Source organism: Bombyx mori, chromosome 2 (genome assembly GCF_030269925.1).
Source record: "Bombyx mori chromosome 2, ASM3026992v2".
In the NCBI taxonomy this organism is placed as follows: domain Eukaryota; kingdom Metazoa; phylum Arthropoda; class Insecta; order Lepidoptera; family Bombycidae; genus Bombyx; species Bombyx mori.
The window spans coordinates 3,602,342-3,620,528 of NC_085108.1; the positions used below are offsets into that span (position 1 = coordinate 3,602,342).

General features: G+C 38.9%; 2 protein-coding genes across 3 annotated transcripts; both read left to right on the forward strand.

Annotated features, from left to right (window-relative positions):
• Positions 1–266: 266 nt before the first annotated feature.
• Positions 267–17,085, forward strand: LOC101745114 (all trans-polyprenyl-diphosphate synthase PDSS2). 2 transcript variants are annotated; one of them, XM_062673067.1, is made up of 6 exons: positions 267–3,547; positions 4,758–4,929; positions 5,341–6,330; positions 8,613–8,833; positions 10,027–12,394; positions 15,795–17,085. In XM_062673067.1, exons 5-6 carry the CDS (start codon positions 12,143–12,145, stop codon positions 16,740–16,742), a joined length of 1,200 nt encoding a protein of 399 aa, XP_062529051.1. In that variant the 5' UTR covers positions 267–3,547; positions 4,758–4,929; positions 5,341–6,330; positions 8,613–8,833; positions 10,027–12,142; the 3' UTR covers positions 16,743–17,085. The 2 variants fall into 2 exon arrangements, with proteins under 2 accessions (XP_062529051.1, XP_062529048.1); XM_062673064.1 differs by having other exon boundaries at positions 6,184–6,330.
• LOC101744964 (androgen-dependent TFPI-regulating protein) lies at positions 4,837–10,219 on the forward strand. The gene is made up of 4 exons (XM_012696398.4): positions 4,837–4,929; positions 6,184–6,330; positions 8,613–8,833; positions 10,027–10,219. Exons 1-4 carry the CDS (start codon positions 4,837–4,839, stop codon positions 10,217–10,219), a joined length of 654 nt encoding a protein of 217 aa, XP_012551852.2.
• Positions 17,086–18,187: the final 1,102 nt, after the last annotated feature.

Sequence of the window (18,187 nt, forward strand, 5' to 3'; positions counted from 1 at the left end):
TACTATTAAACTACAAAAAATGGAAGATTTTGCAACGAATATAAAACTTATATTGAGCGTCGAAAGATTTTCCCGGTTTTTTCCCAATTCGCCTCTCAATCCCTAATCGCCCCATTTTACCGGTACTTATTTATAATATTACACATAGCGACAATAAAACACAATTCATTTTATTATGTTTTGAAAGGTTATTTACTTTTTTTAAGAGATTTTAGAACCTGGTTACTAAGACCTTTAGGTCAAGTCTTATTTTAATTTATATTCTTATTTTAAAAAAAAATGATAATATGAAGTGAAGAGAAGTAATATGAAATGAAATGATATGGTATGAAATATAATCTCAGTAAAGCTGTGGTAATTTACTGAGACTTTTTCAGTGAAATTTTTGGAGGATCCCGAGAAGTTACGTCCAGCGGCTTTGTTTGATTTTCCCATATTTGTGACTTGCACAGATATTATAAAGTTAATAAAGTACCGTTATTACACATTTAAACCTGAAGAAACACTAAATAGAAAAAATAAAACAAATCACACAACTTCACTCCTCGGGTTCCCGCCAAAAAGTCCAGGTTATTTAGATACGATTTTGACAGACAACTTTTCGATTTTGTTCAGAAACGTATCTGTTTGAGTTTTATAATTTTCCAAAGCCGTGGTGGCTCGTCTATCTTGTCAAGTCTTTATTTACAACGGAATTGCTAGCATTTGTGTAAACTTTAGTGACGTTGTGTAAATTATTTTGATTTCCTAATTTAGTGTTTCTTCAGGCTTACATTTGCAATAGCGGCGGCTTATTAACTAGTTGGTATCTATAAAAGTGCTCAAATGTGAGAAAATGAAACAAAGCCGCTGGACGTAGATTCTCGAGGTCTTTCAAAAAGTCTACTGAAAAAGATTACTTAATAACCACCATTTTAGTGAGACTTTAATTCATTCCATCCCATTCTGTTTCATTTAACTTCATCCCATTTAATAAAAGTCTCAAATTAATCAACTTCATATAATTTTTCATGTGACGGATTATGACAATAATAAGACTTGGCTTAAAGGTCGCGTTGCCACCCTATAAAATCTTTCTAAACGAATATTTGTGAGAAATGTGAATGATCCAGCGTGTGTATTAAAATAATCTTCCACTATTTCGCTTCAAATGTTTTTACTCCCATAACCTTTTTCGTCGAGAACGCGTTACTGTATCTGCATTTTGTTAAAATTTAAAGAAACGTCTTTTATTTTATTTTTAATTGACGGTTCCTTGTTTTGCGTGTTTAGACACGATAAACTGATAAACCGACATTTATTGTCTGAGATTTATTTAAATAAAAATTTATCTTGAAAATGTCACCCACAAAATTAAATGTATTCTTTTCATAGCTACTGCTACAAGACATTAAAGTAAAGCTGACATCTTTTTCCCTCTGTGACTTGCCTATGTCTATTATCTATGACTTGGCTGATGAAGGGCTCCTCTGAGAGTTACCCCAATGGTCCTCTTATTAAAACCAAGATGGCCAAAATGTCGAGTTACCAATGGCCATAAACAAATCATAAACCTAATCAATCGTTCAGTCGGACTAATATAATATATTACCATATTAAGTGTATAATATATGTATGTATATTACTTTACTAGCCGACGGCGACTAACACATGGGTCGTAGGTCGAGGTTTCACAACTAAACGTGCGTCCACACTGCACAGTATACTATTAGAATTAAAAACAAAAATTAAGTTATCAATGCCCTAGTATCTATTACGAAGAAGCAAAGTTCTAATTTCAAGTGTCCCAGTTGAAAATCATGCCGTATTCGATCGATTCAATCGATTTCTTTTAAATAAAAAATGGTATAGAACTAAGAAGGAAGCATTCTGATTTAGTGATCGATTATCGACAAAGTTCGTCCCTACTACCTGGAAGCGCTGCGTTCATTTACATCACTCCGGATTGAACTCCTGAACTCAAATACGGTGTTTCCTGATGTCCTTCAAACGTGGCTTGATAAGAATCCGCTCCCATAAGCGCCAGCTTGGTTGTGCCCCTGACCTTGCTTACCTCCATAGGCGACCTTTTTTTTATTGCTTAGGTGGGTGTACGAGCTCACGGCCCACCTGATGTTAAGTGGTTACCGGAGCCCATAGACGTCTACAACGTAAATGCCGCCACCCACCTTGAGATATGAGTTCTAAGGCCGAAACGCATTACTGCTTCACGACAGAAATAGACAGGGTGGTGGTACCTACCCGTGCCGACTCACAAGAGGTCCTACCACCAGTAAAGAGGAAATATCATATAGTGGGCCACCGGTTTGCCTTTAAAGGACACACAAAAAAGCATTGATGTGAGTGCTGGCGAACATCTTCCAACGAAATAGAGATATACTTAGTCTGGCCATAAATACTGTTACAATTAAAAATAAACAAAATATTACATTTGAATTTGGAATCTGTCATTTTTATATGATTGCTCATTGAGTTTTCTCATTTTGGCGCCAATACATTGTACAATATTTTGCGATATTAAAATGGAGAGGCCTGATAAAGAGAACCGAATCGCTGTGATTGCATTACACATTATAGGTATGGAGCCAAATGCAATTTTTAAAACTCTCCATACGCTTGGTATTAGTAAAATGTTTGTGTACCGGGCTATTAATAGGTGCAATGAGACCTCCGTCTCGCGATGCTACCCGCGGTTATTGTCGTACCGCGGGTGACGCCGCGGAGCGAAGCTAGTCTAAAAAAAGTTGCCTAAGTTACTCCTTATATTATTATAATCAGCTACTTATCAGTGAAAGTCCCGTCAAAATCGGTCCAGCCGTTCCAGAGATTAGCCGGAACAAACAGACAGACCGACACACATACAGACAGACAGACGGACAAAAATTGTAAAAAATGTTATTTTGGTGTATGTAACGTAAATATATTCATATGCATGTAGTAAAAAGCGATTATTTCAATATTACAAACAGACGGAGTGTCTTTTTAAATGTATAGATATATTACTTTAGCCTCAAAGCCTGACCAGAATAAAAACCATGATCAATTCACTTTTTAATTCGACTTACATACATACTAAGTACATATCAAAACTTATTATTTTATTATTATAACCTATATTTTTGTTATTCAGAAACATTTAGTTGGACATATCCCTTTTAGAAAGTGCTTTTGTTAATGTAACTAGATTAAGAATTATCAATATCCACGTTCTATGATTAACAGCAATCTCAGATCAAACAGATGGAATCAAAAGATATTATTTAAGTAATTTAAAAAAAAAGCGGCGCTGACAACTAAAATTTCTAGTCAACTTTCCTCGAAGACAAATTAACGCATATTAAAATATATAACAATCAATATTCTGTAATCATTATTACTAGACTTTACCTAATTAAAAGCATTAATAGTTCGCTAATGGAAATTGTATTAAATAAACATTAGCTGTTTATAACTCATTGTCTGTAGTTGCTTCAAGAACAATATTGATTAAATGTACTGTTTTTGGAGTGATATTGACTTTCAAAACTTAATCGACAACATATGAAAGGTATTTTTATATATTTACATATGAGGATCGACGAACGCATGGTCCAACTGGTTTTAAGTGGGGCCAATGATTGAGAGATTAAGGCCTGAAGTCTCAATTGTATAGCTTTCTGATGCTTGTCGTGTGATCTATCTTAATCAAGTTCTGACCTGTAGTTAGCGTCTTCATTATTTATTTATTTATTTATTAAGTTGCACCAACAAAGTTAGCATCAATACAAAACATTGACAAATTGACAAAAGTTCATGGCAGATGTCACCTCAATTATCGGTGCAATCGACAGTGCATTAACAACAAAAATAAATAAAAAATTATATAACTAAGATTTGATTAAATTTGATTGATTGCTTAAGATTAATTTATATTTAATTGGGAAATGAGCCGCGACAGATTTTTCCCTTGGATTATTATGGAGAAATCGTGTCATTTTTTTCCTACCTATGCTGATGGCCTTGAGAGGCCATTTCAGCGTAACCTTAAGAAGTAGGTGAGCTTAAAAGGTAGGTAGCTAATGGAGCTCAAACCTGCTGCTAACACTAACCGTAACAAGAGCAGTGCTTCGCAGAATCTACCACCGGATCGGAAACGCGACTCACTGAGAAGATCCGGCGAAAAACCCTTCGTCGCAAGTGACGGATTCGACGAAAACGATGACCGGTGCTTAGGGTACCTAAAAGCACCGTTAGTGGATCGGAAGGGTCCGAAATGACGTGTTTTGGGCGATACCGACTGTTTACCATTCGGTCCGCAGGATCGGGAGCCCGTTAGCTCATTCGCACACGTCCTCATAATAATATGACGATACTGTGAGCACGGTGACCCGATGACGACGGATCGGTGCGGACACTGATGAGCGCATCTCTCTCTTTCATTCCGCCGCCTCCTTCTGCCACATGATGGAGTCACAGAAGTTGAGCATCGCCTTCGTCCTGTTGGCGTGTCGAGGACATTCCACTGCCCTAACCACGTGGGGTAGAGCGCAAGCTAATGTTCAGCCGTGTCCGCAGCGCAGCTACAGTGGTGGTACTCCATCGTCGGTTCTTGTCATTACGGATATTCCCGATCCATTAACGGTGCTTTTAGGTACCTCGAGCACGGTCATCGTCCTCGCCCATCCGTCCTTTGGTTTTACGACTGATGATCTGGCAATCCTAATCGGCAGTGACTAAAGCAGTACCTCGAAAAAATACACCAATTTGTTATTTTCCAGTAAAATGCCGGATGCGATTCATTTTCGGATACTTGGTTACATGACGACTATAGTTTTGCACGTCGCTAATGCGGTGATAATGATGTCCTCCTTCCGTGATGACGATATCAAGGAAGTGGAGATAAGGCATTATCAGAAGATGCAGCCCTTTTTCTTCACCTGTTGGACTTTTGTGAGTTAAATTGAAGTTTTTTGCTATTTTATTTTTGCTTTGTTGCAACTATTGCTCCCTGCGTCGAGGTGCAGGAATCGGCCAAAACAGCCGTGACATGTCCACACCTGCGTCGCCCGGAATACTTACAAATCTGTGTGCTTAGTGCGAGTTTTTTAACGTTCTCGATAGCGTAAAAGTTAATTCCGTGCAGTTGGAACAGCGCCCCTAACGGCAAACGTAGTCGAACGCTCCAACTCCATACAAATTTGGGTTAACTTTTACGCTATCGAGAACGTTAAAAAACTCGCACTAAGGATACTGAACTGAAACATTCTATTTATTTGCGCGGTCGCTCATTGCCGCTACAATTTTTTTCCTACTTATGCTGATAGCCTTGAGAGGGTATTTCAGCTTCTCTTTGACGTGTAGGTGAACTCACGGGGCTCAAACCGGGAGTGTTGCCAACACTGGCTCTAGCAAGAGCAGTACTTCGCAGAATCTACCACCGGATCGGAAGCGGGACCCACTGAGAAGATCCGGCGAGAAACTCAGTAGGCTGTGTCTATGGGTTAATTCACACGGGTTCGACGAGGACGGTGACCGGACCTTGTGGTACTTAAAAGCACCGTTAATGGATCGGGAGGATCCGTAATAACGTGTTTAGGGCGACGTCGACTAGCTACAACAAGAGGGTTACAAGAGGGTTTTCATGTCGTGCCGCCTTCTCGAAGTGGCGCAATGATCCCTACTGTAGATACTTACTGAATGAGTCAAGCTCCAGGCCATCATAGACAACTTCTCGGTGAATACATTAACACTTTACATGAAATGATAATCTTCACAAGGGATCTTTTTAGCAAGTTTAGTGTCGCGCAGCGAGCTATGGAGAGGGCTATGCTTGGTATTTCTCTACGAGATCGAACCAGAAATGAGGAGATCCGTAGAAGAACCAAAGTTGCTGACATAGCCCGTAGGATTAGCAAGCTGAAGTGGCAGTGGGCAGGTCACATAGCGCGAAGATCGGACGGCCGATGGGGCAGAAGGATCCTCGAGTGGAGACCACGTACTGGCAAGCGCAGTGTGGGACGGCCACCTACCAGATGGACCGACGACCTGGTGAAAATTGCTGAGTCACGTGGGACGCAGGTGGCAACGGACTGACCGCACTGGACATTAGTTGGAGAGGCCTATGTTCAGCAGTGAACAGTAGACAGGCTGAGATGATGATGATGATGAATGATAAATCAATAATTAACGTGAACTGCGACACAGTTCTTCCAGGTCGTTTTTTCGGGCTTAAGTCTCTACTGTGATGTTCAGATTATGAGAAACACTAAGAACAAAGCGTACAGGCTACCTGAGATATTAGAGAAGGCGAGAGTTGAACTTTTCAATACGATCGTGTGGCCAGCGAGCACGGTAAGTGATATCCAAATTTCTAACCAAATAATCTTCAATCTCCTAATTTTTAACCAAATAATCTTCAATCTACTTCAAAAAAGAGAATGTATTATTATATATGACGGAGGAGAAACGCTGAAGGAATGTTTTTAAAAAGTGTGACGTCAGCATTGTTGACGTCACGGTCATTAAGTTCTCGATGATGACTCATGTTTGGGCTTCCAAAACAAAACTTCACGAGAACTGCGTATATTGCACGAGAAGCATAACAACGTTACAGAGAGATCCGAACTGTACTACGGCTCGGACACGAATGAATCAACGCTAGACAGCACGGCCGTATTTATAGGACTTCGTACACGTCAGCGTGTTTACAAGTATTAAACACGTGAGCGTGTTTACAAGATTTTAAAGTATTGAAATTACAATAAAAGGGACTGTTTAACATCAATTTCTTATCACAGAGTAATTAGTTGATGATCAGTAGGTAAATAGTCATATTTGCGCCGACATATATAAAAAAAACTAATGACTGTGGATATTAATTTTTTTTTGTTACTTAATGAAAAAGTACTGTTAATCTGGATTTCATATTTCTTAAAATTATTGTTTTTAATACGCTTTTATTAGCTTCAGACGTGTTGTATGTTAGTATGTTAGTATATAACGGAATCTTTGAACATGATTTTGACCCCCTTCAAAACGTCGGATTAACTCGAAATTTGGTATACTTATTAAAGACTGGTGACAAATCAATATTCTAAAAAAATATTGGAAAATTTTAAATTCAAAAAAAAATTTAAAAATAAATAATAGTTTAAAAAATTAACAAAATACGCTTTTATACAAAATCTAACTAAAAAATAGAAAATAAATTTGAATTAAAAATAGTGTAAAAAAATGATTTTATTGTAAAAAAACGTGGGCGGCTTTTCAGGATATTATCAAAATAACCCTTCTACTAATATCTGTTCTCAAAAATATTTATAACTACTGATACCATGCACCCCACGCCTTTAGTTGGATTTTCTATAAAAGCGTATTTTGTTAGTTTTTTTAAACTATTATTTATTTTATCCAATTATTCTTTCTTTTCTAATTTCAAGACGCTGTCGATTACACCTATGTTTAATTGAGGTGACATCTGTATGTACTTTCTGCCATTTTGTCAATGTTTTATTGATTTTTATTTCATTGACGAAAGCTTTGTTGGTGCAACTAAAAAAAAAAAAAAATTAACAAAGAAATCAATAAATAAATAAATTGAAAAAAGGGTCAATCGATTTTGTTGATCATTTTTATTCAAAGGCTTCTCTTGTGGTGGCCATATTTAAAGTTTATCAAAATTCGACCTGTAGTTTTTGTGTTATCCATATTAATACATATTTAATAGACTTCGACTACATTCATGATATACCTACTCATTTTATTTTGTTAAAGTCTTTTTGTTAATGGTATGTATTTAAGCCGATTTAGAAAGCGGTTTTCTTATTTGATCCGACGCAGTATACAAAAGTCAAATATCTTGTGTTCTATGATAGCTATCCCCTACTTAAAAGCCCACTGAGTTTCTCGCCGGATCTTCTCAGTGGGTCGCGTTTCCGATCCGGTGGTAGATCCTGCGAAGCTCGCCTCTTGCTAGGGTTCGTGTTAGCAACATCGTCAGGTTTGAGCCCCGTGAGCTCACCTACTAGTTAAGGTTACGCTGAAATGGTTTCTCATGACCATCAGCTTAATTTTCTCTAAGTTTTCTCTACCTATTCGCTGTTTTTTTTTAATTTATTGCTTAGATGGGTGGACAAGTCCACCTGGTGTTAAGTTGTTACTGGAGCAAATAGACATCTACAACGTAAATGCGCCAACCACCTTGAGATATAAGTTCTAAGGTCTCAGTATAGTTACAACGGTGCCCCACCCTTCAAACCGAAACGCATTACTGCTTCACGGCAGAAATAGGCAGGGCGGTGGCACCTACCCGTATGGACTCACAAGAGGTCCTACCACCAGTAGCCTAAGGGGCTATTCCAGTTTCGCGCGATCGGGTAGGTTAGCTCACGGGCTCTGCTTGAGAGAGCTTGCTAACACTAGCCCTAGCAAGAGCAGTGCTTCGTTGAATCTACCACCGGGTCGGAATAGCGACCCACTCAGAAACTCATTAGGCGTATATGCCTCTATGCTTCCACTACAGAGATTATACTTGCTTAATAATTTTCAATGTCAACTGCTTAGTGCGAGCCAAAGTGTACTCTAAGTCAGTTTATTTAAGCTCCTTTTTGGATAACACCGTTGCACCGTTACAGCTGGTCTTCACTATGTTCTGGTTGTTCTACGCGGTGGACAGGGACCTTATATATCCAACTGCAATCGATAAGGCAATAAGTCCAACGTCTAACCACATCATGCACACGTATATATTCCCGTTCGTTTTGTGGGAGATGATGTTTTACTACAGAGAGCGACCTGCAAATGTATTCTGGCGAGCAGCCGCTGTCATATCTTTGGAAGTGATTTATTTTTTGACGTGAGTACAATCCAGAAGAACTTAAAACGGTAATTATTTATTTTGACGTGACAACGTCACGTATAATTCGATGGAGCCAGCTGCACGCACGAAAAAACATGACGTCCCACCTGGAGACGTCAGTACTTCTTTCTTTCTTTGGCCAAATCATGCACATGCACGGAAATTAGGATTCCGTGTGTTATGGTTACCAGAGGCTGACATACATACATACATACGTTTAAATATATACTAATATAGATAATAAGCACCCAGACAAAGAACAAACAAACCTGTTCATCATACGAATGTTTGCCCTATGTGGGAATCAAACCCACGACCCTCGGCCCAACAGTCAGGCTGCTAATCACTGTACCACCCAGTCATTCAAAAGCACTAAGTGTCATTTTACGCAAATTATAGTTTTTGCGAGTTTGATTTTTATTACACGATGTTATTTATTCACTGTGAAATCATTCGTGAACAATTGTTGAGTACGTATTTGAAAACAAAACAAAAAAAATATATCTGTCTGTTGGATTTGAACCCCGACACAAGCATCGGTCTATACCGACGTCTTATTCGTTGGGCCACGATGACTTCAAATGCGCTAAAATACTATATTATTATTATTAATACGTGAAGCAAAAACTTTGTATCCCTTTTTACGAAAATTGCGCGGACGGAGGAGTATGAAATTTTCCACACTTATAGAGAATATAGAGAAGAAGTGCACAATGCTAATATTTTTGTTAAATAATACATAAAAGATACATTAAATCAATAAAGAAAACATTACACACACTACATACCACACGTATTTGACGCACACACGCATGCATACTATTTATTGTCAAACTTTTGTTCTTGACGTCGGTTGTCAAATTGAGAATACAATATATATGGTTTGTCTTTGTTAATATTTTGTATAGTGTATTCTTGGTGAAATTTCTGATTATAGAAGTATAAAATACAATCATAATAGTGTACAAACTTACAATTCCAATTAATTATAGTCGAATTTTGACTACTGCGGGACCTCTAGTTATTATTACTTTTCCTTTTTTAATGTACAAAATAAATTACAACCATAGAAATTTAAAGTTTAAATATTTAATATAAAAATCTGGATTGCAATTCAAAACAGGTGTGCATACAGAAAAATTATAACAAGTGAACAAATGCCTAAATATCTTGTGTGTATATATTTTCAGGTTAATATTCGTCAAGATGTACTTCGGAGTGTGGATTTACCCGTTTTTCGGGAAAATCAATGAGTTACTAATTATACCAGGCTCCTTTACAATAATAGCGTTATTTTTGTACGGCACACAGAAACTACAATGGATTTTGTACTCTATGCTGTGGGAGGGAAGGCGAAAGCCGATCGTTTTAAAAATAAATTAAAAACAATAAACTAATAACTAAATGATTGATTCGTTTTTTTTTTTTTTTTCTAAAGTATTCAAATTGACAACTAAAAAAATTAGAAAAATCGTATCGGATAATAAAAAAATTGCGACACGATGGAATTATTAGAAATACGACAATAATTACACATTATTTCCGAGGAATATGTTTTTATTCAAAACGGCGACACACTATCATTGTTCTAGAAGGCAATCTTTATAATTATTACGAGCTAAACGTCTTTAGGTCAACATAAAACACCATTTCTTGGTAAGAACTTGTTTGTTCAAAGTGTAAAAATTATTATAAGCTAAAAACCAATAGGAATAGACATGCGAACACCTCTTAACTGTACGTAGAAGTAGATCATTCTATTATTGCTGTTATAATATTCTAATAACAAATAGATTATGCTAATGCAATGTTTTGCCTTGTCTCTTATAGGTTAAGGTTCCAATTAAAAATGTTCTTTATTTCATATCTAAAAAGCCAAAAAATACATGACACGCCTTACCGTAAAAAATCGGAGCATTTTATAATTCTAAATTTAATAACACAAATTTCATTTGCTGGTTCAGAATATTTCCGCTATTCTTAATAGCTTACGATAAGGTCTAAATTCGATTGCATAGGAACTTTTTTATAAAAATGTACGTTTGGAGTGAGAGTAGCTCATAGCCGCTTTCCAATTCACGGTCAAGAGCGTCGGTGTTGTAAGCAGACAAAAGTTTCCGAGATATTTCTGTGATTCTTGATATTTTTCTAAAATAAAATAACTTTGTTACTGGATAAACTTTTTTCGTGTATGAACTAACAACAGTCACACATTGTTTTATTAGATATTTATTCGTTTAATAATAACGATTCTACTAAAATCGAAACATTGTTATATGAATCGCCATGGTGATTTTTAAGGCAGAAAGTGATAGTCCTTCAGGATGTAAGCACGGAAGCTAACGAACTTTTAGGATCAGGTCCTGGACGCTTCGTGTGAGAGAGTCTGCTGATTTAAACCCAGACAGATTTCTATGGCACGAAACCTTCTGACCTAGAAGTTTTCTGACTAACGGCAGATTAGTAGACTAGCATGTTCCGATGCAAGATCAACTTATGACTTATTCATTATAATCTTAATTGTAGATTATCGTAAACTCGCGCTGGTAAGTATTTCCTTAAATAATAAAATCATTCTATTTCTGCAACGTAGTTATCCGTTTCAATTTCAGTAGGATAGTCATAAAGTTCGTTGGAACTTACAACAAGGAAGATCTTCCCCCGAGCGGGTGATTTGGGTCGGTAGATCGACGGTCCGAATGTTGTTGTTCCTAACTTGTATATAAAGGCAAGCTTATCTTGAAATTAACGTTGGCTAGATTTAGACATCTGTCAAATACCTTGTGTTCTATTACAGCCACTGCCACAGTACAATTACAATACGATTAGGATTTTGACCTCGTCTCCATCCCAAGCATAAAAAAGTATTGTGTAATCCACATTTAAATATATTTTATACTTTGAAATTTTTATACTTTCAAACAGAAAAAACAGCTCATGTAGGTACTTCAATCCCAATTATGCAGTCTTCAATTCACACGTCAAAAACAAATACGAAGAATTCAATAAGCATGGTAATGCCATTCGTACAAGGTCGTTTATGACCTACGACTAAATAAAAATGTAAACATCTCGCGAATTGTCTCTATTTTTCATGGTAACACATTGCAATCATTCCGAGTTCCGACAGTAGCATTTCACTTCTACACGTTTAGCGGCACGCTACGTGTTGATCAACTGTTGATCAACTAATAAAATTAAAAGATATTTTATTTTAATTAAAATTAAAGTGACAGTGAAATTATAAATTTGCAAGAACAGCAATACGAAACGCTTGGGTTCTATAGAGATTTGAAAAAATTCAAAATGGCCGTCTCGTATGCAGTTTCGCGCGTTTTGAGACGCGCCTCACCGATTTTCGTGCAGAAACGACACGAATCGACAATGGCCAGTTTCACGAAAGACGAAATAATGATTTTACTTAGACCCCCGTTCTCGAATTGGAGCAACGCCATCAGGGACGCCGAGAAAGTGGTCGGCTATCCAACGTCTTTTATGAATCTTAGATGCCTACTGAGTGACGAATTCGCTAACCTAGCTCTGTATTTGAGGAAGCTGGTGAGTTTTTATCATCATATTCTTGTACTTGTCTTGTCTATGGCACTAAGTTTTATTTTTATTGCTTAGATGGGTGGACGAGCTCACAGCCCACCGGATGTTAAGTGGTTACTGGACCCCATAGACACCTACAACGTAAATGCGCCACCCACCTTGAGATATAAGTTCTAAGGTCTCAATATAGTTACAACGGCTGCCCCGCCCTTCAAACCGAAACGCATAACTGCTTCACGGCAGAAATAGGCAGGATGGCGGTTACTACCCGTGCGGACTCACAAGAGGTCCTACCTAAAAAGTAAATTATATTAATATCAGGACTACATTTATTTATGCAGTGATTTCGTCTTTTCATCCACCTTTAACGATAGTCTATCGAGATATTGTACATTGCTTTCCATACACCGTTGCCAGATCTAATAGATAAGAAGGCCAAAGTTTCAACTGTATAACGATTGTTTCATCTTCCAAATGTAAACGAATATTCTTCTCCGCATACTTATGAAGAACAGTTAGGCTAATTAGTGTGACACCGGACACTTAAACCCACAGACAAAACTCACTAATTTTGTCGCCATATATTCTCAGTGGGTCGCGATTCCGATCCGGTGATAGATTCTGCGAAGCAGTGCTCTTGTTAGGGCTAGTGTTGGTAAATTTAGTTAAGTTGAGCCCGTGAGCTCACCTATTCGTCCGCGCGTATCTGGAATAGTCCCTTCAGCTGCTTTCAGACTACGCTATACTATAGTACCATGTCGTATAGCAGTAAGCCAATAATATATAGTACAGTACAGTGTGAACGTGTCCTTAACAATGTATGGTGCGCGATATTGTTGTACTATGAGCTATATACTATACGCTCACGGATCCATCAGATCCAATAACCTTTTCATTAGACGCCTTCAGCTCTAACACTAGGAGCAGGCTTAGAAACTCCGGCAACCGTACTCGTCGGAACTCGAGAAAGAGGTCGACGTGCAACCTAACCCATGCATCAGCCCGCTGAGTTTCTCGTCGGATCTTCTCAGCGGGTCGCGATCCCGATCCGGTAGTAGATTCATTCGCGAAGCAATCACTCTTGAGTCGTTAGGTCTCCTTCGGAAGCGCTCGAGCAGTTGTTAGCAAATCCCACCCCTTCTGGCTGAGCCTTTGCTCCCCCACCTGTGCTGGTGAAACTAGAAAGGCCTCCGGGCCAGTAATCTTATAATCATAAAAAAAAACTATACGCTATTATATTATAGCGTAGTCTGAAAGCAGCATGAGGCTACCAGCGGATAGGTAGCGAAATGAAACCGAAGTCGCAGCCAACCGTCACTTAAGCTAATTCAGCTCACCGACTACAATTTTTGAAGTAAAACTTTTTTAGGCGCATGAGGATAAAATTTTTACAGAACGTCACGCAGGTATGCAACGGAAGTGACATGAAACTACTATTGAAATTAAGTACTTGTCAAATGTCAGTAGTAGTAGTTGTTGTATTTTTCCAACTGAAAAGGCAGATGTATCATACCATGCAGCCTAATATTTTATAATTTTTTGTGTGAAAAATGTTAATAGGAATTGAAATGAAATGAAAAGAATTTGGAACATTAATCAAATAGCATGAAATTAAATTAGTCAATTCAATTGGCAAAATATTAGTCATTTACAATTTAGAAATCTAAACATAATGTGACTGTCAACACTGAGGTTTGAGATTGACATTTGACAGTATTTTGGCGGGAACATATCTTACTTTTTTCCTTCCTCTAAGTCTCGGAAATCTAAAGTTTTAGATTTGTATAAATATAAGCAAGACTTTTAAATTAGTTCGCCAAGAAAGTTTCACTTATGACATGTGTACTTTGTAAGCACGCACTTTTTTTTTTCGTAATTTTGTACTCGATTTATTCTTATCGATTCCGGGCTCAAACTAAACGCAGGATGTATCCTTAAAATGGACCAGAGTCACGATCGTTGTTCAAGGCGACCCCACAGCCCCGTGAAAGCGTATTAGTCACTTTGCTTTCCCTCGTAAACCGGAACTCGTGAACCGGTTGCTGGAATATACGAATAACGATGCTTCATCCTTAATCTTGGAACGCGATAGCTTGGTCGTTTTTTTCGTATTTTTTTTATTTATTTATAACCTAGAAAACAGATAGTATTATAAATGTATGTAGATCTTGATTAAAAAGGAGGCTCAGTGTGCTTAGTGCGAGTTTTTTGACGTTCTCGATAAGGTTTTTTTTTTCCTACCTATGCTGGTAGCCTTGAAAGGCTATTACGTAACCTTAACTAGTAGGTGAGCTCACGGGGCTCAAACCTGACGACGTTGCTAACACGAACCCTAGCAAGAGCCGTGCTTTGCAGAATCTACCACCGGATCGGAAACGCGACCCACTGAGAAGATCCGGCGAGAAACTCAGTGGGCTGTGTCTGAGGGTTAATTTACTCGTCGAGCCCTTAGTCGCAAGCGACCGGTTCGACGAGAACGGTGACCGGCGCTTGAAGTACCTAAAAGCACCGTTAGTGGATCGGGAGGATCCGAAATGACGTGTTTTGGGCGACGTCGACTGCTTTCCATTCTTTCCGCAGGATCGGGAATGTAGTTACCGGCGGCTACGATGAGAGGGTTCTCGTGTCGTGCCGCTTTATTGAAGTGGCGCATCGACGCCGACTGTAAATACTAGATAGCGTAAAAGTTAACTCAAATATGTATGCAGTTGGAACAACGCCCCTAGCGGCAAACGTAGGCAAACCTTGCAACTCCATACAAATTTGAGTTAACTTTTACGCTATCGAGAACATTTAAAATACTCGCACTAAGCACACTGTTTGTTAATGCGTCACGAAATTTTTAGTATAAGTTCTTCGATCAAGAATACTACTATAAGTTAGATGTTGAATCGTGCGTCGATATTTTAAGCATGTCATTTTCGACTGGCGGTAGGACCTCTTGTGAGCCCGCGCGGGTAGACACCACCAGCCCACCTATTTCTGCCGTGAAGCAGTAATGCGTTTCGGTTTGAAGGGTGGGGCAGCCGTTGTAACTATACTTGAGACCTTAGAACTTATATCTCAAGCTGGGTGGCGCATTTACGTCGTAGATGTCTATGGGCTCCAGTGACCACTTAACACCAGGTGGGCTGCGAGCTCGACCACTTATCTAAGCAATAAAAAAAAAAGATATTCGTCAAACATTTGTTGAGTAAGTATTTGAAAACAAAACAACAAAAAATGTTATCTGTCTGTTGGATTTGAACCCCGGCACAACCGCATCGGTCTATACCGACGTCTTATCCGTTGGGCCACGATGACTTAAAATGCGCTAAAATACTATATTGTTTTTTTTTTCTTTATTGATTGTGGTAGTTGATTATCTGGCTAATAATAATAAATTAGTACACAATTTGATTCACAGGTCGGCAGCAATCATCTGGTGATGCAAACCGCAAAAAACGTCCTGTACGGCGACTCTAAGAACTTGCAGCCGTGGGGCCTGATCATCCTCTTACTGGCCAAATCGATCAGGGCCCAGTCCAAGAAAGCTGAAGAACAGACGAGAGTACTGGCTGAGCTGACGGAGATGATACGAACCGGCCACTTGATACACAAGGGCATCATCAATGTCCCTTTCGCGAAACGTTCAAAAGACACTGAAACTGCGATATTCGGCAATAAAATCGCTATACTTCTCGGCGACTATCTACTTGTGACCGCCAACGCTATGTTAGCAGAGCTGAGGAACTCCGACGTTTCTTATATAATATCTACAGCGCTTAAAGATCTCTCGGAAGGAGAATTCTTCGGCGAAAGGGACGAACAGAACATGCCGTTGCCGGGAAGACCTAAAACGCACGACGGCTTGGAGATAAACTTTGACACGGACTCCATTACGGTCGACGAGGTATTAGGAAAGTCCCGAAAGGAATGGACGGCTAGGACAGTCTACAATGGAGTCAGCCTTTTAGGTAGGGGCTGCCAATCGGCCATGGTCCTTGACAAACAAGGGCGTGACATCCAAAAGTATGCTTACCATTTCGGTTGCCACGTGGGTCTGGCCTGGCAGGCCGCTACGGAACTCCAGAAATTGACCTCCGATTCCAGAGGTCACTTCTGTCTGGCAAGCGCTCCGGTTCTTTTCGCCTTAGAAATGAATCCGGATCTGTACAAAATCATTGATCAAGCGAAAAACGACGTTAAAGACGTCGATTACGAAGATTTGAAGTTCAATATCCTGAAAACGGACGCGGTCGACAAAACTAAAATGCTATACGAGGATCACGCGAAAAAAGCCACCGCTTACATAGAGAACATAGGACAGAACGAATCTGTAGATATGATAAAGAAATTGATTAACACATTCTGAACCCGTATCACGAAGGCATTAATTTTTATGTAATACATAAGGCAGAGGGATTTCATGTCCTAAAAGGTGACGTAACACAGGGCGCAAATAGACAACAACAGAAAAACAAAGAAAATTACTCTCTACCATAGATAATGTCTTCGACTTTTTGGCGGGAGACCGAGAAGCGATGTTATGTGAATTGTTTTTTTTTTATTTTTTATTTAGTATTGCTCCAGATTTAAGTACGAATTAATGGTGGCTTATTAACCGATTAGCATCTGTGTATTGGAGGTGGACCACGTTGGAGGTGGTTTCGCGGGTTCAAAGACCCCTGAAGTCTCAATAAATATCCTTAATTTTACAGCGACGTTATTTCCTCTCACCCGTTTCATTCCAATTCATTCGATTTCATTCCAATGGTATACAATTTAAAAAAATTTAGAGGGTAGTCATCATTGAACATAACATATTTGACAGATTTCCCCTCCACGGTGTTTCCCGAGCGCTATGACATGTCCTTCTTCAAACCAGGCTTGTGGAGAGTATTAAGCGGTAGGAAGCGGCTTGGCTCTGCCTCTGACATTGCTGAAGTCCATGGGCGACGGTAACCACTCACCATCAGGTGGGCCGTATGCTCGTCGGCCTAAAAGGGCAATAAAAAAGAAAAAGACACCTGAATCTCGCTAACAACATTTCCAAAATAAGCTTGCATATACAAAAGTTCCGATACAAAACAATAACAAAACAAGCCAATATCTGTCAATCAGTTTCTTTTTTCATAATAATATGTGTTATATAAAAACATAAATATATAACAGATAACTGTAGATTTTTATTAATACGATGCTGAAGAAACTGGCCCTGCAAAAAAATTGTTTTATTGCTAGATTGGTGGATAAGCTCACGGTCCACCTAGTGTTAAGTGGACACTCAAGCCCAAAGACACCTACGACGTAAATGCAGCCACCCATTTCGAGACTTGAGTTTTTAGGTCTCAATTTTTACAGTACAATGGCAATGAGTTCTAAGCCTTCAAGTTCGACAGTGGAAACATTGCCCCACCCTTCAAACTGGAACGCATTACTGCTTCACGGCAGAAATAAGTTGGGCGATGGTAACTTTTTCTTTTTATTCTTGGATGGATTGGTGGACGATCTCACAGCCCATCCGGTGTTAAGTGGTTACTGGAGCCCACAGACATCTACGACGCAAATGCGCCATCCACCTTGAGATATAAGTTCTAAGGTCTCAAGTATCAACGGCTGCCCCACCCTTCAAACCGAAACGCATTACTGCTTCACGGCAGAAATAGGCAGGGCGGTGGTACCTACCCGCGCGGACTCACAAGAGGTCCTACCACCAGTAATACCCGTACAATTTCCCATGCTGCCTACCACCAGTAATATACTCTAATAAAACAATGAAGTGAAAGTAAAAATTCAGAATTCAGAAAATTTCGCAGC